The following is a 25,640-nucleotide window of genomic DNA, read 5'->3' on the forward strand; positions in this document are numbered from 1 at the left end:
CAGTCATAGCTAAATACACAAATTTTGGTTCCTTTCATCATAAACAAAGCCACAAGCCTTCATACCATTTTAGCATATAGAAAATTAAAGACATCTGGTTCATTGACTGATATGTAATGACTCCTAAGCCCACCCTCTCCAGGTTGGCTACTGTCCTGGACTTGTCCACCAGAGAATCTGCCCCAGAAACGTCCCTTTCCAGGATACTGTCAGGCCCCAGCTTTTGCTCAGAGGGAAGCTGAGGCAAACCATGCTTTGTGCCAAGTAACCCAGCTCATCCCAACGTGGACCACAGGTGACTGGACCAGGGCCAGGCACTACACCCACGTTTAGCTTTTCTATAGATTAGTCATCGGCCTCTGCTGTGGCCCGGGCCCAAGTTCTGCCCAAACAGAGATGATATTTAAAGGCTGAAGCACCCTTGCAGCCCCTCTCTGAGTACACTCTGAACTGGAAGTAGGGCAAAACGAAGGAAATTATCCTACGGTCAGAGCTCGAGCAGAAATAACGCATGGAGAGAAGCCAAACCATCAGGAGACACAGCAAGCAGAAGGTGTGAGTGAACAGAAAGTCCAATTAAGGAGTTATGAGGGAAATGAGATTCAGAATGAAGAGAACGGGCAGCAGTGGGAGGAGAAAACAGATATGCGGCGAGCAGCTGTGTTACATTCCCAGTAAAACAGGGCGGAAAAATTCATTTACTTTTGTTGCCGAGGCTCCCAGGCCCGCGGTTTCAGGGAGGCCTTCCTTCTTGAAGTCTGGTGTAGCTGCTCGGTTTATACGGGGTTCCCAGTGCTGTAGCCTTACTGTGAGTCACAGCTCAGCCCTCGAAATACCTTGAGTGGCTTTCTGTTCCTCACAACTACAGACTCTAACTAATAGCCAGCCTAGCTCAATCCATGATGAAGTAGAGAGAAGCCTGATAACTGTTAAAGCTGGGTGATGGGCAAGACAGGTTCGTTATACTGTTCTCTCCCCTTTGTCTACATTTGCAATTTTTCGTGATGAAAAGTTATGGAAAAAAAGGAATATAGCAAAGAAACTGTGAAGGAGGCAGAGCTAAGGGACTGGGGCACGGAACCATTACCCCACGAGGCCACGCTGCGGTGCGTCTCTGGCATGACGTTCCGACGCCAGGCTCTCTGACTCAGTGCCGGACCTTTCTACTTCCTCTTGGAGTAGTCCACAGACAGGAACTCATATGCTGCAGACCCCTGGAATGACAAGCTCCTGTTGCTCAGAGCACAGGGTAAGGGCCCTAACGGGAAAAAGGCTGGGGAGGGAGAGGCTGGGATGATACATTTAAAAGGATGAGTCCGGGGCAAGAGAGTCCATGAACTCAGCAGGTGGGACCAGCCCCAGGAAAACACTCAGGCGGGAAAGCCACAGGGACAGTCTCAGAAAGGGCCAGAGGCCGGCAGATGCGCTCTAGCTATTCCTGGGCCACGGACTCGGATCTAGGCAAAGACAGAAAAAAACAAACTCACCTGGGGCCTGACCGCCTGAAGCACCGTTGCCGCCACTTGGTCTCTTGAGATCCCTGCCTGGCGAAGGGCAGGCACCGGGGAAGCGCATCGAGCTGGGGTAGGAGAGAAAGCTATGAGTGGGACGAGCCCAGCCCTTGGCTCCAGTGAGGTCTGTATCCCAGGGGTTGGATTCACGAGAACCCAGGCAGCTCCACACACACTGGCTCTCGCCCCTCTTGCACACCACACAGGCATTATCTTAAGCATGCTGTGACTTTTCCATGGAGGACAGCATAGAAGGTCCCCAGTTAAAGTGAAAACTGGCATCTCCAACCCCTCTGAAGGAAGCCGTACTTCGGCCCACTCTCTCTCCCACGGCTTCCCTAGCACTAGCTTCACCTGTTTCCTCTCAGATCGCCAGCCTCTCATTCCCTGGTTTCTCTTCCTTCCCTTGCCCTCCTTTTGGACACCCCAGGGACTCAGGCCTCAGCAGGTCCTAGTGTTCTCTGTCAGAGATCTCACTGACTCGCACTGCTCTGATGCTATGCCCACAGTTCTTAGTTGCCTTCTCCACCCCTATCACAAGCTGCTAGTTGCCTACTGGATATTTCACCTGCTGGTCCACATGAAGATAAATTCAGTTTCAAAAATGCACGTCCTTATCGTCTTATTTTCCTATATTCCCATGTTCTTTCAATGATATTAGACATTAGGCAAACCTCTAATTTCCTATTTCCTTTCTTGAAGCCCACATCCAATAGATATTCTTTAAACTGATCTTCAGATTCAATACAATCACTATCAGAATCCAGCTGACTTCCAGGTACAAACTGACATGTTGATATTAAAACTCAATACAGAACTCAAGAGTTCCAGCAGAGACAAATGGATCTTGAAATAGAGTAAGGTGGATAATTCCCACTTCCCAATTTTACAAAGCACAGTCATCCAAACAGTGTGGTCCTCGCATAAGAACAGATATATAGATCAACAAAATAAAGGTCCAAAAATAATTCCCTACATCTATAGTCAAGTGAGTTTTGATGATGTTCCCAAGAGCATTTAAAGGGGAAAGAATACACCTTTCAGCAAATGGTGCTGGAAAAACTGGATGTCAAAAACTAAAGAATGAAGCTGGACCACTACCTCAAACTATATATGAAAATTATATGGACAGGAGAATTTTACACCTATAGCAAAGCGGCCCCATTACTCTGTGCACCAAGGCAAGGCTGACAGTCATCTCCCCTGAAACCATGGCAGCTTCCACCCCCGACCACTGTAACACAAACTAAAAGAAACCACTAACTTCACACGATACTATCTGTATAACAAAAGCCATTCTCTCTCACATTCATTATAAAACAACACCTGTTCAACATCTCAGGGACTCAGCAAGTGCTGCCAGAGCGTACGAGGAAGACATGACTATAACTGAGATGGCAAGAACACTCACACCAGAGCATGCCGTCACCCAGCTCCAGGAAGAAACCCCAGCCCAGCTCCAGGGCACGGGGGTCAGGCAAAGAACTACACCAAGGGTCAGGAGCAAGGGGGAGGCTGCCGAGTTAAGCAGAGCAATGAAGTCTCACTCCGAAGAAAGGGGGCGAGGTAAGAAGAAGATGTTGTCAAAGAAAACAAAAGCAAAGGAAAATGAGAGGAGTGATAAATAACTGAAGGCCTATGAAAACAGACTGGAAGACACACCACGACAACAGAAGGCAGAAGGGGGAACGGAGCCTCAGGAGCCAGAGCGGCAGGCTCCAGCCTCGCTGAGCTCCCGCAGCACAAACAGGAAGCTGCTCAGGAGGGAGCTGAAAGGCACAGAGAGGGACAGAAGCTTTCCCAGCCACCTCGCAGAACAGACTGCAGAAGAGGTAGGAAACTAAAGTATGAAAAGGACTAGCGAGCTGCTAAGGGTGAAGAGAAATCTAGCACTGAAGCCAAAGACAATGAACTTGAGGCCAGACAAGTATTCTGAAAAAATGCACACGGCGGGAAATACACATGGCAATGCCCTATCTCAGGCTCCGGAGACCCGCAGCGAAATCGGCACCAAAAATAAGCCTCCAAGCCGGCCTGTTCCAAAGCAGCTGCGCAGAAATGTCCTAAGAGGTCAGTGAAGTATTTGGAAAGACGTGATGAGAAGACTGACAAACAGGAACCGCGGTGACTGCCTGGGAATGTGGCAAAGGATTCCAGGTCTTCGGTCAAAGAAAGAGTGAGCCCAGCCTCTGCAACCACGAACACGGAAAAGCTAAAGTCCTCCGGGCTTGCTGACTCTCACTGAAAGACTGGAGCCAAGGAAAGGGGTGGGGGCCAGGGAGCTCAACCCGCCCAGTTACAGCCAGGTACCCTAAAGCCAAGTCCCACCTAGCCATTGAGGACAGAAGCTCCATTCATCAACTATTCAGATTCTACCACAGACGTGGGCCCCAGGGCCTAGGAAGCAACCTGACCTGGATCAGGCCTCTGCTTCATACCTTAACCCGCTCTCATTCCCACAAGGAAAATGCCTTTGAAAACAACTGGGAAAATCCCAACCAATCGTCGACATTTTTCAAGGACTTCTTCTTTCTGTTATTTTGCTCCTTCATTCATATGCAACGTAATTTTGGGTTTTTTTGTTTGTTTGTTTTTCCTTTTAAAATTCTCATTAAGTAGTCCCTATTCTCTGGCTTTTCCTACCAGTGTGAGGGTACATAGGTTTATTTTATACACTGATAATAAGCAACTAAGAAAGACTGCTTCCAGTTCGTATTTAAAATGTTCAAAGAAAACTTACACAAATACATCAAGAAAGAAGCTCCAATCTGGTGCCCAAAACTTGACTTCCACATACCATTTCCCAATAAACAGAACCGGAAGGGGTCTTTGGAGAGGTGCCGGATTACAGGGCTGGGAGAGGGAAGATACAAGATGAGTATTCTACGCTGCCAGAAAGTCAGAAACGGCACAAAAAAAGATGGCGCGCCGCAAGGGAAACAGGAGCCAACCTGGAAGAGCTCCCGATGGCCAAAGCTAAAATGACTTAAGCAACAAAGTAAACAACAGCACTGCATCAGAGGCCAAAGAGTAACTGACACATCCAACATCACACACTGATGTAAGTAGTCGAATAAATAAACAAGGAGGAGAAGGCACAACTCTTCCTCACAAAGAATTCCACTTAATAAATGTGGAAATGAAGAGAAATGGAAACGGAAATGAAAGTCACCATTAGAACATTATAGCAATAGCTGCTGCAGGCAGGACCCACCAAGGAATGCTAATTGGTGAGTGACAATTAAGGAGAAACAGGGCATTTCTAAGCAAAGTCTCAAAGTACCTTCCCCCAAATACTTACGAATTACACGGGAAAGACACTAGTTTACACTGGTCAAACTCGGTAGACACCCCAAAATCAAGATTAATATCACCAGTAATAAGACGTATCGACATCATCCTCAATCTAAGCAGAGAAAACATATAAAAAAGCCAACGTGAAAGTCATTCTCAAAATGCAAATACAAAAGACTTTAAAAGTGTCAAGGTCATTAAAAAATAAGATAAAAAAAGACTTAGGAAAGGCCACAGGATGAAGGAGAAAAAGGAACATGACAACTAAATAAATGCAGAATTCTACACTGGATCTTGGGACACAAAAAGGTCAACAGTCAGAAACTGGTGGACTCTGATTAAAGTCAGCAGATAATTACCATATTGTACCACTGGAAATTTCTTAAGTTGGATGATTGTACTATGGTTATGCAAGATATTAACTTTAGGCAATAGAGAACTCTGTACAATTCTGCAACCCTAAGTCTACAAGCATTCAAAAGGAAAGGTTTTAAATGGAAGTAGTCCTGAGTTGTTACCATTTTGGGTTTTTTTTTTTCCAATTTATTTCTATCTTAGGTATTTAGGATTAACTCTGCAAGGATGTCAAATAGTCAATTCTTATCACCATTGGGAGTCATTCCTCCATTCATTTAACAGATATTTAATGAACAACCACTATCTCCCAAGCACTAAGATCACAGCAGTCAAAAAACACTGCCTTGAAGACCTTATACGAAGAGAATGAAATAAATAAAACACGTAGGTGACAGATGCTATTTATGTAGTATAATAAAACAGGGAAAGAGAAGGTAAGAGGTCTAAGATCAGGGTAGAGAAAGTATAAGCTCAAAAATTCAATCCTGAGAACACATCATGACTCGCCTGAGGGAGCCCTTTCAGATTCTTTCTGATACAAAAATACTGAAGACTGCAAAGTAAGGAAAGTCACGTTTACTACACTTTTTGCATTTTTCCTCTCAAGGAACTCTCTAACATCACAGAACGCTTATACACTAATATTTCCTGGATACCAGGAGCCACGAAAAACTTAACAGTGAACAGTCAGTATTTCTGAAGCTTTCATCACTTCTCCTTTTAAGCACATTTTGAGGTTTGCACAATACATTCTCATCTTTTCAGCTGTCAGGAAGGATTACTTTTTAAACCAAAACTTGTCTGCCTTTCTTCAGCATTAACGTTAACAGTAAGAACAGCGTCACAGGTCAGTCCCTAACTATGCACACAGACATCCACGGGTGTGTAACAGATGGACGTTCCCTAAAATCCTGAATCAAGATATGGCTGAAACTACTGCCTGTCATTTCCTTGCAAAATAACCAACTAATATTAATGAGTCTTCACTTCTGAACCACAAATGCTTTGAAACAGGATGGTGTTCTTTCCTGGCCACCACTTTTAACTTAGGAAGGAGACCATTCTTGATTTCTTAGGCCTATCAAGTCAGTGGACAGTACGGTACCCTTAAGTTGGAGATGTAGCTTATGTTTTAAAAACTGCATTTTACAAACCACTCTTTCATTTTGAAAACAGACAATGATCCTAATAAACAAGATTTTGCTAGTTTTCTCCACAAATATCACTTGTTGAGCACTTACAGCCTCCTCTACTGTGTACTATGGGAAATAAACTGCAAACAAAATGTTTTCTTTTAATGATACTTGCAAAAAATATGTCTTATTGGTGTCATCATGCACCAAAATTAACCAGTATATGAACAAACGCAGCCCGCAAATTGCAGATAATATAATTTTCCAAAAACCAACAGTATGAATGTACTTAATGCCACTGAATTATACTTTAAATGGTTAAAACAGTACATTTTTATGTATTATATGACAAAAGTGTATTTCATCACGGTCATATTTTATCACTATATTACGTTTCTAAAAGCAACGGTATGACCCCATTTCGTAATAAATACATATATGAGTTTGCACAACATGGCACACGTTTTTAAATGTCAGGAAGCCTCCTGCCGAAAACATTTGCGGATTGCAGTTACTTTTACTTTTCTTATACCCACCCGCGTCACCTAACCGTCTGTAAGGAGTACGCTTTGTTTGCATTACTGGGAGAAGAGAGAAAGCATGGAAACCACTACTCCAAATTCTGCTGCCCGGGCGGCGAAGCGCTCCCAGATCCGCCCTCGCCGGGCGGGGACGGGACGCCCGGCCAGCCCAGCTCGCCGCGGGCGCAGCCTCCAGGCCGGCCCTCAGCCCCCCGCTCCCGCCCCGGCCGAGGCCGGCGCCCTCGCCGCCCTCCCGCACCCCGCGCCAGCACAGCAGCCCCCGACGCCGCCCGCGCCCCGCCGGGCAGCTCACCGACACCCGCGGCCACCACAGTGGCTCCCAGGGCCGCACCGTCGGCCCCGTGCGTGTCTCTCCGCCCGATCGGGTCGCGCATGCGCGTTGCCGCCCTGGGCCCCCTGGCGGCCTCTCTAGGAATCTGGGAGGGCCAACGTCTCGGCTGCTCTCCAGTTTCAGGTCAGTGCTAACCAGCCTCTCTGAGTCACCTGGGGCTCGTCCCCAACATACCTCACATTGCCCACTGGACACCTGCCCTCCACTGTCCTAGAGCTCTGTCAGTCTTGGCCTGTTTCCCCGCCTCCCTCCCAATGTGTGTGCAGGGCTGTCCTTGGGGTCCCCCGGGTACCCAGGGCAGACTAGGCTTCAAAGCTGGGGGTCAAAACTGGGACCAGTAATATCTAGCTTGTAAAGTGGAAATTCTCCAGTTTCAGGGAGGTGGTATCTCCAGGCGCCAGCCCCCAGGGAGAGCAGTAACTCAGTTATAGGGGGGTGATATCTCCAGGCGCCAGACCCAGGAGAAGCACAAAATTCCAAGGTGCAGATGATAAAACTGTCTACTAGGCCCTGTTTGATCTGAGAGTCCCCCGGATACATTCATCTTTGTACAAAACGTTAATGGCTAACTTCTGCTTCTTGTAATCTGCTTATTCAAGGATGTAGTTGGAGGCTTTATAAGCTGCCTCCTCTGGAAGCTCGGGGCTGATCTCCTCTAACCCTGCATGGTAGAGAGTCAGTCGCCAGCCGGCTAATAAAGGCTCATAATTAATCTCAATTGGCTCCGTGGGTCTTAGAATCATTCGCGCCATAACATTTGGAGGCCCCAGCGAGATCTCTCCAGCGGGAGAGATCTCCTAAGACCCGCGACTCCAGCCGCCTTGGGCGAGGACCTGCCCGTCCAGGGGACGGCCGCTGAGAGACGTTCCTCAGCCCCGGACGCCAGGCAGACTTGCCCAGGAGGGCAGGTAGACAAAAAGGTTTAATTCTGTAACAATTGGGCACGAGCCATCTGGAGCAGCTTCACCGGTGAGTAGGACTGCGCTTGGATCTGTCTGTCGGTGGGCCCTAAAGAGAACTAGTGGAAGGCTGGACACAGCAATACTTCCCTAGTCTGGTCAAGGTCTGAGATGTCAGACTTGACTCCGGGTATTCAGTTTTCTGGTGCGCTAGCGTTTTGTGATACTTGTAGTGTGTCTTGTCTGTCTGTATTGTGTCTGTCTGTCTGGACTGGCTGAATGTACTGTTACCCTCCTATTGCTTTAGCCTTCATAAGTTTACTTAGTTTGATTCTTTCCTTAGGTCTGGCCTCCATGGCCCCACCTGACTGGACGTTAGGACAGAGGCTGATCCTAGCCCTGGCTTATTTGGCTTTTGTGGAGATTTTCTCTTTTCTTGCCTGTCTTTACTAACATGGGTCAGGTTTCCTCCTCAAATCGTCCTACCCCCCTGCAGTGCCTCCTTAATCAATTTAAGGATTTTAAGAGATGTGCCCAAACCTACGGAGCTAATGTCACTCCCTTCAACCTCCAAAGGTTCTGCCAATTAGAGTGGCCCACACTTGGAACAGGGTGGCCATCAGAAGGGTTACTCGACCTAGCAGCCTTTCAGGTGCAGGATATCATCTACAGAGATCCTGGCCACCATGATCAGGCTCTATATATCAATGTGTGGGTCGATATCGTTTCTGATGCCCCCAAGTACTTGAAGGGCTGCCGCTGTGGTCAAGAGTCAAGGGTGATTCCCAAGCCTATCCTTCTCTCAGCACCGAAGAGGCAAAAGGAGAAACCGTCCGGACAGACACCAAACTCTCTTTACCCTCTCTTACAGAAACTCCCTGAGGACTCCGAGATCACTACTCCTCTCCCTTACTCCCCTCGTAACCCGTTTCTGTCTCCATCCAACCGGGAGGCAGAACCTCTCTGGAGCCCTCCCCATGCCCGCACTGGAGCTGTGCATCGGGACCCACAAGACCATGACCCTGCTCCTGATTCCTCGAACCAGACAGCAATTGGCCCTGCTCTGGCAATTGGCACCCCCGGTTGGAGGAGAAACCCAGAGGCCATTCATGGTCAATGTCCTTTTCTCCACCAGCAATTTATACAATTGGAAACACCAGAACCCCTCATTCTCAGACAAACCCCAGGGATTAATCTCTCTCCTAGAGACTATTTTCTTTACCCACCAGCCAACTTGGGACAATTGTCAGCAACTTCTCCAGGTCCTCAGAGGAGCGAGAACGAATCCTGAGAGAGGCTGCAAGGATGGTATTAGAGCCCAACGGGCAGCCTTCCACTGATCCGGCCCACGTCCAGCATGTTTTCCCGAACACCCGTCTGCCTTGGGACCCCAACACCGACTAAGGTAAGGAGGCTCTCCAACGGTATCGCCAGCTTCTGCTCCAGGGCCTCCGGTCTGCTGCCTGATGACCCATTAACTTATCTAAGGTAAGCGAGGTCATCCAAGCTAAGGATGAATCACCAGTGGCGTTCCTGGAACGACTTTTAGAGTTGTACTGGTTATATACCCCTATTGACCCAGAGGACCCTAATAATAGGAGGGCTGTAAATTTAGCCTTTGTCAGTCAGTCAGCCCCAGATATTAGAAAGAAACTGCAGAAGATGGAAGAGTTTGAAGGAAAGAACCTGTCTGAACTGGTCGAGATAGCCCAACGAGTATTCAACAATAGAGATGAGGTAGATATAGCACAGACCAAAAAGATGACCAAGGTCCTGCTTGCAACCATGCAAGGAGCCCAGCCTAAGGGACCGCCAGGAAATGGCAGAGGTCGAGAACAGACACCCAGGGCAAACAATGGACCCAGGAGAGTCGGGTTAGAGAAGGACCAATGTGCATATTGCAAGAAAAAGGGACATTGGAAGAATGAGTGCCCTGAAAAAGGACAAGCCCCACAAAAGAATGCCCCCCTCGTCCTCTTTGAAGACACAGAATGAAGAGGTCAGGGCTCCTACATTATGAGCCCCCAGGAGCCCAGGGTAACTTTACAAGTCGGGGGCAAGCCTGTGAACTTCTTGGTGGACACAGGAGCTACCTACTCTGTCCTACAGAGCACCCAGGGCCCACTCTCAAAGGAAAAGACACTTATACAAGGGGACCCTGAACAAGGGAAACTTTACCCTTGGACCCAAGCCAGGATAACAGATCTGGGAAAAGAAACAATTACCCATTCATTTCTAATTATGCCAGAATGCCCATACCCGCTGCTGGGTAGAGACTTGCTACAGAAGTTACAGGCCACAATTTCCTTCAAGGAAGGGCATACTGAACTGACTGTCGGGTCAGGCCCACCAACCATTCTACTCACCTGCCCATTGTCTGAGGAATACCTTTTGCCCCTAATAAACTCACCGGGAGTCTTACCTACAAATCCCCTATTAACTGAATTCCAACAAAAGATTCCTGGTATCTGGGCAGAAACAAATCCCCTCAGCTTGGCAACACATCGTCCTCCTATTATAGTAACTCTGTCCAGCTCAGCTACTCCAGCCGGGGTACGTCAATACCCTGTCAGTCAGAAGGCCCGAGCAGGTATTGCTGTCCATATTTGAAGGATGAGGGAGGCAAGAATCTTAGTTCCCTGCCATTCCCCCTGGATTACTCCCTTGCTCCCAGTACAGAAGCCCGGCACCCATGACTGCCAACCTGTCCAGGATCTCAGGGAGGTCAATAAGCGAGTTGAGACCATCCACCCAACAGTCCCCAACCCTTACACTCTTCTCAGCCAGCTACTCCCGAGTCATCAAGTATATACTGTCCTAGATCGGAAGGATGCCTTCTTTACTCTGCCGCTGCCCAAGGCTAGCCAGCCCATTTTTGCTTTTGAATGGGAAGACCCAGACAGACTTTACTCAGGACAGTTGACTTGGACTCGACTGCCTCAGGGCTTCAAGAATTCCCCAACCCTGTTCGATGAAGCCCTAAGTCAGGACTTAGTCGAATTCCGCCAGAGGCACCCAGAGGTAGTACTTCTACAATATGTTGATGATCTTTTGCTAGCGACTGAAACAGAATTAGAGTGTAAACAGGCTACTGAGGACCTACTCCAGGAGTTAGACAAGAATGGGTATCGGGTGTCTGCTAGGAAGGCTCAACTTTGCTCTCCCAAGCGACATACCTAGGGTACAATCTACAGAAAGGAAAAAGGGCCCTGTCCTCTAGTCGGATCGAGGCTGTTCTGAGGATACCCCAGCCGCGCACCAAGCGACAGGTTCGAGAGTTGCTGGGAGCAGTAGGTTACTGCAGGCTTTGGATTCCAGGGTTCGCAGAAATAGCTAAGCCCCTATACACCAGTACCAGAGAGAAAGGAGAGGACCTAGCCTGGGGAAAGGAAGAAAGGAAGGCATTTGAAGCCCCGAAGGCAGCCCTAACCACGGCCCCTGCATTAGCCCTGCCTAACCTGGAAAAGCCATTCCAGCTCTTTGTTACCGAGGTACAGGGAATCTCGAAAGGGGTCCTGACACAGACCCTAGGACTCTGGAAGCGACCAGTTGCATACCTCTCCAAAAGATTGGACTACGTGGCAGCAGGATGGCCCAACTGTTTGAGGGCAATCACTGCCAGTGCAATCCTCACTAAGGAAGCCCTAAAATTGACACTAGGGCAGACCCTCCAGATCATCGCCCCACACACAGTTGAGTCAGTGCTTCGCAGTCCACCGGACCGGTGGACTTCCAATGCTCGAATCACCCAGTATCAGGTCCTGCTTCTCAACCCACACCACATACAGTTCCTGAAAACTACCACACTCAATCCAGCCACCCTACTGCCTGACAATGACCCTTGCCAACCCCTACATGACTGTCTTAAGGTCCTAGAGAACGTCACCTGCACCAGACCGGACCTGACAGACAGCCCTTGGCCGAACCCAGATGCTACTCTATTTACGGATGGGAGTAGCTTCGTCTCAGAAGGAGTCAAATATGCTGGGGCTGCAGTGGTTACCACTGAGACTGTCATCTGGTCACAAGCCCTAAGCCATGGAACTCCAGCTCAGCAGGCTGAATTAGTAGCAGTGACTCAAGCTCTGCAGTGGGGTAAAAACAAAACTGTTACTATCTACACGGACAGCAGGTATGCCTTTGCCATGGCACATGTACATGGGGCGTTATATAAGGAAAGGGGGCTACTGACCTTGGGAGAAAAAGAAATCAAGAATAAGGAAGAAATACTAGCCCTGCTTGAGACAATTTGGCTGCCAAAGAAAGTGGCAATCATCCACTGCCCAGGGCACCAGAACTCGGGCTCTGAGGTAGCACAAGGCAACTCCTTCGCTGATCAGACAGTAAAGGAGGCTGCCCGAAAACCAGTGGGGCCAATTGACATTCCGCCGGCCCTACCACCCAGAGTGCTAACAGACACCCCTACCTACACTCCAGGGGGAGTTGAACTATGCAACAAGCTGGGAGGAAAAGAGAAATCTACTGCTTCTCTTGAGTGCCGCTGGGACGGACCTTTCCCTGTCATCCTCACAACACCCACCTCAGTCAAGGTAACTGGGCGCCGTCATTGGATTCACCATACTAGGATCAAAGCTGCGCATCCACCACAGACATCAGGATAATGGACCCTGCATCGATCAGAGGACCCACTAAAGATAAGACTTTCAAGGGTTCAGACTGGACCATCCAATTGTCTCTGTCTTCCTACATATCACTCACTGTCATTCCAGCAATCCTCACCGGCCCCAAGTGTATAGATGGGAATTAACTAGAACCGAGACGGGCATTCCTATTTCCATAGTGAATACTTCTAGCCAACCTATTTTCAACGTAGATCTAGATGCCATCCTCGGGCAGCCTGGCAAAGCTCAATATAAGGCAAGGGGCTGACTCTGGTCATCCCCATATGGGTGCGGTAACCTCGCTATGGAAAAAGGTCTTCAAGGAACACAGCTTTATATGTGTCCTCAGGAAGGAAGCCCCACATGTGCTAAGCAAAATGAATATTATTGTGCCCCTTGGGGCTGCGAAACAATCGCACCATGGGAGAGTGAACTGGGTGGGAGAGATCATTACATATCTCTCAGCCACCCGATTCAGTCTGTATGTACTAACCTAGGAAGCTATAACCCTGTAACCCTCACTGTAAAACGATGGAATGCACAGGCCTGGACTACAGGGAAAACATGGGGCCTTCGGTTATATGTATCAGGAGTTGATCCTAGTATACTCATCCTGTACAGCGGCAGGTAAACCGCCGTTTCTGACCTCTACCGATAGGACCCAATCACCTACTAAACCCCTTGATCCCTTTGCCCCTGCCATCTCTACCCCAACCCACACCCGCAAAGGGACTACCTCTGCCCCTTAACTCCTTGGAAAGTGCTGCCCCCACCACCTCCACTATTCAGAACATCCCGAGGCCACCACAACTCCCCAACCTGGTGTTAAGTATGTTAGACGCAGTTTTTGGTTTCGTTAATCAGACTAACCCTAATATCACCAGTAATTACTGGTTTTGCTTGAACCCGGCCCCACCATACTATGTGGGGCTCGGAGCTACTGCTGCTTTTGGAAATTCTACTCACCAGATTAGGAATATTTCAGTAAGCAACAGCAGTGCTTTGTGCCCTTGTGGTAGGACCCCCATGCTCACTCTGGGAGACTTACAAGGCCAGAGCACTTGAATCCACTCTACTAGCTATCCCTTAAGCACTTCACCCTATGCTCAGAATTGTGACAGCATCACTCCCATAGACACTAAACCGTTTTACTTAGTTGCCCCACAAGGCACCTGGTTTGCCTGTAATACCAGTCTAACCCCCTGTACCAGCTCCAACTACTGGTCCCAGGGGACATATGGCTTCTGTGTACTAGTTCACGTTATCCCTCAAGTGTATTTCTACTCTGGGGAAGGGGGCCGCGAACATTTCCAGTACTTAGACCATCACATTACAAAGAGGGCGCCTCTCCTAATACCTGCACTAGTAGGCCTAGGTGTGGCAGGATCAACCGCTGTTGGAGCGGCAGCCTTAGTAACGGGGGATTCTAACTACTGGACCCTGAGTCGACAAGTAGACAAGGACTTGCAAGACTTAGAGACATTGGTTTCTCACCTAGAGACCTCTGGAAACTCCCTAGCAGAGGTAGTCTTACAGAATAGGAGAGGACTGGATCTCCTCTTCCTGAAACAGGGAGGTCTCTGTGTGGCTCTGGATGAAATCTGCTGTTTCTGTGCTAATCATTCAGGTATTATTAGAGATAGTTTAGCCCTGGTCAGAGACTCCGTGGCAGAGAAGAGCAACGTCAGCAGACAGGGTCTTGGTATGGAACCTGTTCAACAGATCCCCTTGGTTAACTACACTGCTTACCTCCATCACAGGCCCCCTAATGCTGGTATTCCTGGGGTTGCTATTTGGCCCCTGTGTAATTAATTGGATAACTATGTCAAAAAGCGGGTCCAGGCAGTAAAACTCATGGTCCTCAAAACAAACTACCAACCACTCCAAATCGGAGAATCAATGATTTGATTTCCCTTCGAAAACCAGTGGGGAACGTAAAGTGGAAATTCTCCAGTTTCAGGGAGGTGGTATCTCCAGGCACCAGCCCCCAGGGAGAGCAGTAACTCAGTTACAGGGAGGTGATATCTCCAGGCGCCAGCCCCAGGAGAAGCACAACATTCCAAGGTGTGGATGATAAAACTGTCTACTAGGCCCTGTTTGATCTGAGAGTCCCCCGGATACATTCATCTTTGTATGAAACGTTAACGGCTAACTTCTGCTTCTTGTAATCTGCTTATTCAAGGATGTAGTTGGAGGCTTTATAAGCTGCCTCCTCTGGAAGCTCGGGGCTGATCTCCTCTAACCCTGCGTGGTAGAGAGTCAGTCGCCAGCCGGCTAATAAAGGCTCATAATTAATCTCAATTGGCTCCATGGGTCTTAAAATCGTTCGCGCCTTAACAAGCTGACAGGTTATAGCAAGGAGCGGGTGTTAAGCGGTCACTGGTTACTTCCTGGGCCCCCTTCAATAAGGGGAACCAGATCCTAAGGGAGGCTAGTTTCCAGGAGGACTTCTTACCCCATCACCACCACAATTGGGGGTACTTTCTCATTCTCAGCCCCAGGCACCCACTTTACCTTCCCACACCTCCCACTGTTTTCTCCTGTTAAATAAAATTCAACTGAGTAAATTTTTAAATTCTTATAGGGGATGACAGGGATTATTCAGGCAGTTTACCTAACTAATGCTAATCAGGAAATTTTTGCCTTGTGAAAGACAACAGGCCTGAACGAGAGTTGCTTACGCTAAGCCCCATATTATCAAACTGACACTTAACTTACAGTTTTGACTCTCAGAAATGAAATTTTAATCAGGAATCTTCTGGTCAGCATTAGTTATATAATCTGCCTGATACACACCTGCCATCCATCCCTATAAGGAAAGTAACCTTGCAATAAACAATCCACCTTTTGCCAATCGTAACTTCCTGGTTTCTGCTCCCTTTTGCCTGTAAAACCTCTTGTTTTGTAATGCATTTCAGAACGCCTTTTTGTCTGCTAGACTGGATGTTGCTCAAATTATGAATGAGTGAATTTCATATTTTAAAATTTGAATTTTATTCTTTAACAATCAGCAAAGCCAGAGGGAAATCCTTAGGTCAAGAAGTCAAGCAGTTTCAGTGAGTTTAGAGATTTTGAGTTTGTTGCTAATTCCATTAGTCATTTCAACCTTGCCTGATGATTAAGGGTGATAAGGGACCGTGAAAATTCCAAGAAGTTTGCGAGGTTTTACTTAACTCATGAATTTCCCAGGGAAGAGGGGGTTTCTGTCGCTAGATATTGTGGAGGGTATACCCCAAGTGAGAAACACATTTTCCAAGTTTCTTTGCCATTGTGAGGGTGTCAGCCTTGGAGCAAGGGAAGGCTTCATCCAATTCAGGAAACATACACAGAAAAGCAAGAACTTATTCCTAACCTATACTATATGGCAACTGAATGAAGTCCAGTTGCAGATACTCAAATGGTCCAGAGGGAAGAGTTTTGAGGTCTCTGGAAACAAAAAGTTTTTCCAGGATTATGAACCTGAAACATCAGAGATTGGTGATAAACAGTTTTCACAATTTTATAGACGTCTCCCTACCAATATTTATTTACAATTTGAGCTGCACCATGGTGGGTGAATGAATGCAAGAACCAGAAGATGGGATTTGCCAGGAAGCTGGGGAGAGCCCAGTGACCACCTCGGGTCTCACACAGCACTGAATTTACAACCATTGTTTGCCCATCGTGACTTCTCTGATTCAGGAGCACTGTTGCCATGTTGCAAGAACCTCAAAATGGCAAACGGCAAAGTCTGTCACAAGGGGTCATTTTTCAAAAGTGAAATGGACTTCATTCACATTTCTCACTACCCTTATAGCTTCCGTTGCTGCTGCCTGTGCATGAAAGCCAGCCAAGGCATTTCCCTGATGCGCAGTTTCAGCCCTCTTGGTGTGAGCCTCCAGTCTGTTGACAGTGATTTCAGAAAAAGCAGCAAGATCATTTACTTGCTGACTATGGAGTCCAATGTGAGAAGGTATGACACTTCATACATGTATCCTACACCAGTCATGTTTTTATAGATCTTATGTCCCTTGCTGACTTGAGAGATCCTGAACTGAAAGCACCAATTCTGATTTTTATCTTTACATGTCCACATTGTGTTCATGCTATTCTCCAAGTAACACTGAAAAGGAAATTTGAGGAATTGTCATTAAAAACTAATCAGCCATTTGTTCTGCTTCTGTAAATATACTTGCTGCATGCAAGAGCTCACTTGCCGTGCTCACCTGCACTTTGCTCAACCTAAGTAACAAATGTAACTGCTTGTACCCCTAGTAGCTCCTGCCTCTTGTAGCACTTTGTACCTTAGCAGCTCCCGCTTCCAGTAACAATTTGTAACCATCGGTAACCCATTACTCGAGCCCTTCTACCAATGTTACTACTTGCAACCATAGCAACTCCTGCCGTTTGTAATGGTCTGAGTTCAAATTAACCAATCAGCTTGTGTAAAATTCTGGTATATAAGGAATGTTGCAACTGTGCTCTTGGCCCAGATCTTCCTAGCGCTATCTCCTCTGGGACCACATGTAATAAATGTGAGTTCTCCTTCTCTCCGAGTTACTGCTTGGTTTTTCGCTGGTCTGATTTTGGAGCTTTTCTACACCACCACCACATTTCTCACTGAAATACTTTGTGTATTTCCTAATAGTGCATGATGGCTTCCATGTCCCTTTAATATCACCAATATTATGTACTGTTAAAAGATCAATTAAAGCAGGTCCGTGGTGCTGTCTCATTGGTGCAGCAGAGAAGCCAGCGAATCCCTCACTCTGTCGGAACTACAGTCCCCATCCTCCCACCAGCAAGGAGTATCTAATCGGCATCCAGGGCCCCAACTATGTCCTTGTCGCCTCTGACTGGGTGGCTGCTATCAATATTGTCCAGATGAAGGACAATCATGACATGATGTTTAAAACGAGTGAAAAAATCTTACTCCTATGTGTTGGAGAGGCTGGAAACACTGTACAGTTTGCAGAATATATTCAGAAAAATGTGCAACTTTATAAGATGAGAAATGGTTATGGATTGTCTCTTACAGCAGCAGCTAATTTCACATGCCAAAATCTGGCTGACTATCTTCGGAGTTGGACCCCATATCATGTCAACCTCTTCCTGGCTGGCTACAATGAACATGAGGGTCCAGCGCTCTACTACATGGACTATCTGGCAGCCTTAGCCAAGGCCCCCTCTTGCAGCCCATGGCTATGATAACTTCCTGATGCTCAGTATCCTGGATCAATACTACACACCAACTATCTCACATGAGAAGGCAGTGGAGGTGTTACGGAAAAGCTCCAAGATCAGACCAGCGGAAAACCGAATAGTAACCTGGAGAGGAGAAATCAGGTTTATTACGTGCGGTCCCAGAGGAGCTAGTGCTCTAAAGATCTGGGCCCCAAGCTCAGTTGCAACATTCCTCATATACCAGAATTTTACACAAGCTGATTGGTTAGTTTGAACTCAGACCATTACAAACGGCGGGAGTTGCTATGGCTGCAAATAGTAACATTGGTAGAAGGGCGGGAGTACCGATGGTTACAAAGTGTTATAGTGAGAGCTGCTAAGGGGTACAGTTACATTTGTTGCTTAGACAAGTAGGACAGAATGCAATGAGCTCTTGCAACAAGCATATTTACAGAGGCAGAATTTTGAATTCCTCAAAATTCTTCTTCAGAGCTTCTTAGGAAACGTCTAGATGATCTCCAGAAACGCTTCATCCTGAATCTGCCAACCTTCAGTGTTCCAATCAACAAAAATGGCATCCATGACCTGGACATATCTTTCTCTAAACAGGGTTCCTAACGTCATGCACTCTCACTTGCCAAGGAACTTTTTTTGATGGGCTCCCCTATTTTTTTCTACTCTTTCGACATGCACTCGATAGATGGTTAAGTCAGAATAAAGCTGAATATGGATAAGTTGAGAGAAAAAGATCAATTAAGAAACATTAGTGTTTTTTAGAGTTTATTTGGGCAAACATCAATTCAAATTAGGCAGTGTCAAACTAGAACTGGTTAGGAGTGATCCATCAACAAGAACTAGGGGCAAGGTTTTTATAGAAAAGATGAGGAAGCAAAGCAATGAAATTGATTATAGATTAAGCATTATTTGGGAAGCCCAGTTGGCTGTTTGTGATTGGCTGTTTTACTTAACCTCAAGGCATTTACAGAGATTGACTTTGGTTTAGCTTTCATGACCAAAATTTGGTGTTAGCATCACTTAGTCACCATTAGGTTCAAGCTATTCTTGCCACATTATGAAACGTGTAGGTTTTGATATCAGATTTGTGGAATTGTTTCGGCTGTTCATTGTTCATTTTGTTTCTTTCTCCAAGCACAGTAAGAGTACATTTGATGTACTGCTGATGTCTGTAGACTTGTATTTAAGACCCTTGAGGGAACACAGTGAACCAGGGAGACCACAGGGATAGCAGAGAAAGATAATACCAAGAGATTGAAATATGCTCCTTAGCCAGGGTCCCCATGAAACAAACTAGTTCATATCTAATAAATGAAAAGAATGTACCTGAATAGGTATCAACTCATTTTCGCCAAGTGGCTTGTTCATTTTTTGTATTTACTATAGTACCAGAGGGTTTGATCCAGGTACAGCGGGAGGTATTTGCTATGGCACAGACTCCTACTTGTTCAGCCAATAAGTACTTTAAAGCAATTATATTTTCTAAAACCACCTCAGCAAAAAAGTCTAGGGACTTTTGTTGTGTATCTATGGCCTTGGCATTAGATTCAGCAACAGTCGCCAAGGTTAAAGAGCATTGTTTCCCCCATGCTTAAAAGCGAGAAAAAGCAAGTAGCAAAAAGGCAAAAGGAATAAAAGGTTTCATACTGGAGATGAAGATCTCGATCAGTCGCCTTGGGAGAGTCGTGTCCCTCATGATGTCCTCTGCTTCTGGGCAGGAATCTCCCTATTCAATTTTAATTTTAGCTCTTTGGCGGTGCGCAGGTCAGAGCCTGCAGAAGCTCTTTTTAACTGGGAGATGTGGCCCCCAGGTTCAAGGCCCTGAAGTTTGGCCTGAGTCATAAGGAGGATCTGGTATGGTCCTTCCAATGAGGTTCAAAGGCAGTCTTTCTTTTTAGATTCCAAGTCAGAAGAATGGGAGAAAATTGGAAAGATTAATTTGAAGAGTTGTAGCCAGATATTTAGGAAACCCAGAAGAATTCAGGAGCCAGTCCAGTTTACAAGTAGATAAGAAAACCTCAAAGACCATGAATAGGACTAGAATCTGATATTCACAAGGGTATGTTATAGTACTTTTACTAAAACATAACTTTTCTCTTTACAATTACCCCCATGTTTAGCAAAGATAATCACAGGAAGGCTAATTTGTTAGCAAAGTCAGTCTACTTGTATTAAACATGGCTTGTTACCTTACCTAAGTGCAACAAGAATAGTGATTGACCACATAAGCTTCTTAAAAGTCTGCTTTGCTGAAACTTATCATAAAGAATCTTATACTGGATTTTTAAAAGCCTCTTGAGGCTAGGAAGCCAAAGCAAGGACTTGCCAGATGTTGCCTGAAATACCTATATATTTGAGTGAATTCTTCATTTCTTGAAGTTCCAAAATATCTTGATGTTCCTGGGGCTGCCAGGAAGTCTGGAACCTGGTAAACAAGATATCAGGGGCTTTACTGGCTCCATAAAATCAACCTTAGTATTTTAAAACTGTCTGGTGATATCTGATTTTATGCACCTCGTTTTTAAATATGACATTCCAAAGCCTTGGTAACATAACCAAGGTAATATAATGTTTCCATTTCTGTTGTTACATGAAGAACAGATTTTTATTGAATTTATGCAAGCAACTGTAGTCCATAAAAATAAAAATACTTAAGAGTTTCACAATTCTGGAGAGATCAAATAAGGAGAAAAACATAATATTTTAATTGTTTACAAAGGTGTAATTTACTAAATTGCTATAAGGTGTATATAGCATAAGAGAAAAAAAGATTTCCTTAAATTTGGAAAATAAAACGTTAAAGAACTAGCATGTTTCAAACAAAAAGTCATAAAAATTATAATCATCTTTACTGATCCATTTAATCTCACGTTATTTTTTCTTGTTCTGCTTGAATCCAGCTTTTCCAATAGAGTTCTGGAAATTCATACTCAGCTTAGTTAGTGATCTAAAAGTTATGAAAAACCTGTATTCTAGAGTACTTATTGTGTCCTTTTCATAAATCTCTGAAGATGAAGCACTTTTGCAAAAACATCTGAGTAAAACAGTAACTGTAAATGACTAAAAGACTTTTTAAAATGGTTATCTGATAGAGTTCATCTCATAAGCTATTTAGTTCTTTTCCTGCCATACAATAATTAAACTGGACAATGAAAATATTGACAAATTTCTATGAACTTCAATTTTAAGATTACCTACACTTACCCATACACATATAACTTAAGGTTTATCAATTTATGAAAATGCATCCCATGTAATTTAACATGCCAAATAAAGCTAGTTTCACGTTTTAGGCCCCCAATAAACATTCTAACCTTGTCTAAAATGCCTCCCCGAGAATCACATCTAATTCTTATTTCCTTGAGCCCCAACTCTCTTTCCTTCCTTCTCCATTATCTCTGAGATATAAATCGTAGCTCACAAAAATCTCTCCCCTCCAGGTTACATACCTGACATTATCCCTCTAACTCTCTTCTCCTTTGTCACACTATTGATCCTATTGTCCAGCTAGGAGGAAGGGGGTGGACACCAGAAGCAAAGGTCCCTCAGCACTGGGGTCCTACTGCAAGGAGGAAAAAAGTTGGTCAGGCTTATGCCTAATAGATGACTGTAGGAGAAGAAATTCTCTGAAAAGATTTCCTGTTTTTTATGACCTTGATGAATGAAAGATGGTCCAGAAGATAATTATGATAATTAAGGGCATACTTCTCCCCTTGAAATTAGGTGGCAGTTGTGGGTAAACAGGACTAGTTGATAAGGAAATCAAATTAGTTTGACTCTATTACCTTGCAACAAACCGGATCACTGGGAATCCAAGCTACTAAGAATGCTTCTAACTGGGATTTTCAATCATTGCCACAGCCACAAAAGGTAAGTCTTCTGTACAGTAAATATTGAGGTAGTTCTTATTTATTTAGGCAGCAGGACGGAGCCAGTTAGTTCAGAAATGAAGTCAGTGTGCAGGGAAAGGTACATAAAGGTGGGACATGACTGCTGACTCCAGTACCTAGATATACACACACGCGTGCATGCACATGCACGCACATCCATGCACACTCACAAACGCAAATCATTTAGCTCTTTAAGGCTGAGATAACAGTATTAAAGCTCCCAGGAGTACAAGAAAAAAATATGAATGAGCTTTTGTATGTCATATCCTTTGACATCCATCTTTAAAAATTTGGTTCAGTGGTGGGAGAGGAGTTCATCCCCAGTTTAAGAATGGTTCAACTGTAGAGCTGAGTTTTTAAAAATTTATTTAACTAGAATATACAAATATTATTATCTATGTGCTAAAAGAAATAGATACCACACCCAATCTCAAAAAACATACAAGTTGTTATGAAAGTACACACATATTCATTAAGTTGAGAATAACTGACACGGCAATTTAATAATAATTGCAAACTGTAGCGTAGGCTAATTCAAAGCACTGAGGTCAAATCAACAGAAGTTTAGGAAGAAGCAGCATTTGAAGAAAAAGGTCTTTCGTAGATGAGCTGGATCTTAACAGTTCTGAGAAACAGAGAATTATAAACAGAAAAAAGAGTTTTCTATATAGGAAACACAAGTGATGAGGGTCTAGTTTAGAGTAGAAGTTTCAAAAGGGCAACTCCCAAGAGAAAGAAAAGAGAATCAGTCTTGGAGAATGACTTCATGTAAATGTCAAATGAAGGTGGAATAGAAATGACCTCTGTCCTTGAAAGGCATACAATCTGATTAGAGGATGCATAATTAAGAAATAGAAAAGATTTTAAAACAGAAAAAAAAGAGAGAATCTCTACACACACATGGCATGCGTAGTCCTTACTCCCCAATACTGGGGAAGGATTACTGTGATACTTCCACTGTCTCATCATCATGACCCAGCAGACAGCAGCTATGCAATCGCCGACTATGAGTGGTAGTTCCAAAAGAAGGTCAGGGTAAACACCCTTCTTATAAAGAAAGCTTAATTCAAAGTTCCTTGCTCTCTGTTGTAGACAATCACCCTTATGAAATTGACCGAGCCAGACCTGAGTGCTTCTCTCCAGTGTGAGTTCGCTGGTGGTGATTAAAAGTGGAACGCTGACTGAAGGCTTTCCCACACTCGATACATTCATACGGTTTCTCACCAGTGTGAACTCTCTGGTGTACAGTGAGCTGTGAGCTGTCACTAAAGGCTTTCCCACAGTCGTTACATTTATAGGGTTTCTCTCCAGTATGGGTTCTCTGATGTACCATAAGGCTAGAATTATGACTGAAGACCTTCCCACACTCATTACATTCATAAGGTTTCTCACCAGTGTGAATTCTCTGGTGTATAACGAGGTACGAGTTTTGATTAAAGGATTTTCCGCATTCGTTGCATTTATAGGGCTTTTCACCTGTGTGAAGTCTCTGATGTCGAATAAGACTTTTACTTAAACCAAATGCTTTCCCACATTCATTACATTCAAAAGGTTTTTCTCCAGTATGAATGCGTTCATGGTCCGCAAGCTGAGAGTTCTGGTTAAAGGCTTTTCCACACTCCCTACATTTGTATGGTTTTTCCCCAGTATGAAGGCGCTGATGTCGAATAAGACTTTTATTCCGACTGAAGGCCTTGCCACATTCAATACATTCATAAGGCTTCTCCCCAGTGTGGATTCTCTGATGGTCAATAAGATTTCTATTAGAACAGAAAGCTTTCCCACACTCATTACACTTGTAGGGTTTCTTACCAGTGTGAAGTACCTGATGTCGGACAAGATTTTTATTCCGAGTAAAGGCTGCTCCACATTCATTGCATTCATAAGGCTTCTCCCCAGTGTGAGTCCTCTGGTGGTCATAGAGCTTAGAACTCTCATTGAAAGCTTTTCCACATTCACTGCATTTATAGGGTTTCTCCCCATTATGAAGTCTCTGGTGTTGAATGAGGTGGGAGCTGTGCCGGTAGGTCTTCCCACACTTGCTGCATTCATAGGGCTTTTCCCCCGTGTGGATTCTGAGATGAACTATGAGCTGAGAGGTCTGCCTGAAGGTCTTACCACACTCATTACACTCATAGGGTTTCTCTCCAGTGTGGATTCTCTGATGGCCAATGAGGTGTGAACTCCAATTAAAAGCTTTGCCACACTCATCACACTGATAGAATTTCTGTGCCTTCAGAACTCCTTGATGCTCTGCAGGACTGGCGGATAGATTTGGAAGTTCCCCAAGTTCCTTATAATCACATCCACCTTTCGTGAATTTGTTTTTATCCTCATGTGTTATTTCCAAGAAATCATTTTCTAGTTGGTTCCCTTCTTCACCTGAGGGCTGCATTTCTAGCTTCTCCAAAGCAACTTCACAGGCATCTCCAGCCTCTTGGCCCCCTGGAACCACCCCGTAGAGGCCTCCTGATGTCCCATCAGATGATTCTGATCCTTTAGAAATTTCCTGCTTCAGAGGCAACTCTGAATTCTCCATCCTAATGTCCCCTGCTGCCGAGAGAAAGAAGAAAACAGCTTTTACTCATTTCTTATCCTATTTTGGAAACAGAATCATCAGGATTCTATGTGCCAGAAAAATCTTCACATTATGGGTAAGGAATAAGGTATCCATTGAGAATCGGAGAGAGAATGAGAAATAGCTCAAATTTTTCTTCATGGACGGAAAGCTGAAGAGGGGTAAGATGGTCAGTGGAAGAGGGTGGACAAAAAGAGATGCTGATCTAGTACAGCCAAATGAGAAGGGTAAGTAGAAGGCAAGTGTTTGAAGTCTTTGAGAGGACATGACTGCCAGTTGACTCATGCAATCCGAGGCTCCTTACCCTCTCCCCTTTCACTGGAATGGTCATTTGTTTGGCTTCACCATGCTAGAAGTACCCAAGGACATACCTTTAAGATAGTAATGTTATGTTGAAACATCTGGACAGTATACATGTCTGAGCCTCGTTAAGGCCTCTACATAAACCTTTAAGATCCTGGTGGGCAGGAGATCTACTCGCCCAAGTCAAGGTTCATATGTTAAGTACACTCGCTTATTATATCTGCCACCTACCATGTGGGTTGGTCTGCCTCTTTCTTCAGTCTCTCCTTGATCTCTGTGTATAGAGCCCAACTCCAGATTTCACCCAGGAAGTTCCCAAGGTTGTGAACCAACCAACAGACCAGATTGTAAAGAATGGTATGAATTACAGAAGTCACTTGGATGTTCTGTCTCCTTAGTAAAATGATGAACTCTAAGGTCCTTTACAACTATGACACTGTATGGTTCCATGATTCTTAATAAAGGTGTTGGGGAGAGTGATGGTGAGTACCTCAAAACAAATATGACAAACAGTATGGGCAAAAAGGACCCAAAAAATCCCGAATGACAATAAGTGATTCTGGCACAACTGGAGAAGGCCAACAGTTTGAAAACTTATAGGTTCAGAAATACTGGGGTAAAGTATTGAGGTGGAGAGCAGAGCTTTAAAAGTGTGGATACTCCAGTGCCTGGAGCACTGCATTGGCAGGAACCAGTACTACATTCCTAGGCAAAAATCAGAAGGATATCAAACATTTGAAATATAAATCAAAATATGTCTTTGATAGCTTGACGAGCTGGAATAATATGAGACTGAACAGCTGAATACTTGCTTTTCAATTCCTAAATTTCTTAATACAAAAGCTGGGAGAAGGTAAAGCAATCACAGTCATAGCTAAATACACAAATTTTGGTTCCTTTCATCATAAACAAAGCCACAAGCCTTCATACCATTTTAGCATATAGAAAATTAAAGACATCTGGTTCATTGACTGATATGTAATGACTCCTAAGCCCACCCTC

The 25,640-nt window shown here is 45.0% G+C and overlaps 3 protein-coding genes across 7 annotated transcripts in view; 1 reads left to right on the top strand and 2 right to left on the bottom strand.

Annotated features, from left to right (window-relative positions):
* Positions 1 to 25,640, bottom strand: part of ZNF445 (zinc finger protein 445) — an 81,260-nt gene that overhangs the window by 48,246 nt on the left and 7,374 nt on the right. The window contains exon 1 of one of the 4 annotated variants that reach the window (XM_039837469.1): positions 7,130 to 7,254. The exons of 1 other annotated variant lie outside the window; for it this stretch is intronic. The gene's annotated coding sequence lies outside the window, so the exon portion shown is untranslated. Of the gene's footprint in view, positions 1 to 7,129; positions 7,255 to 25,640 lie in introns of those variants that run through there. 2 more of the 4 variants (XM_039837472.1, XM_039837470.1) reach the window with 2 other exon arrangements.
* Positions 16,451 to 18,470, top strand: LOC120581927 (proteasome subunit beta type-2-like). The gene is given in 4 exon segments (XM_039836806.1): positions 16,451 to 16,641; positions 17,471 to 17,852; positions 17,854 to 17,946; positions 18,345 to 18,470. Coding segments are annotated over 4 exon segments (792 nt in total).
* Positions 18,620 to 25,626, bottom strand: LOC120582240 (zinc finger protein with KRAB and SCAN domains 7). Of its 2 annotated transcripts, none has more exons than XR_005647513.1 (2): positions 21,317 to 25,626; positions 18,620 to 20,292 (listed from the first exon to the last, which is right to left on the bottom strand). XR_005647513.1 is itself a non-coding variant. In XM_039837483.1 (2 exons), exon 2 carries the CDS (start codon positions 24,294 to 24,296, stop codon positions 22,860 to 22,862), a length of 1,437 nt encoding a protein of 478 aa, XP_039693417.1. In that variant the 5' UTR covers positions 24,297 to 24,310; positions 24,870 to 25,626; the 3' UTR covers positions 21,761 to 22,859. The 2 variants fall into 2 exon arrangements, 1 of the variants encoding a protein (XP_039693417.1); XM_039837483.1 differs by lacking the exon at positions 18,620 to 20,292 and having other exon boundaries at positions 21,761 to 24,310; positions 24,870 to 25,626.

The sequence above is a fragment of the Pteropus medius genome, unplaced genomic scaffold (genome assembly GCF_902729225.1).
Source record: "Pteropus medius unplaced genomic scaffold, Ma_sr-lr_union100, whole genome shotgun sequence".
Classification (NCBI taxonomy): domain Eukaryota; kingdom Metazoa; phylum Chordata; class Mammalia; order Chiroptera; family Pteropodidae; genus Pteropus; species Pteropus medius.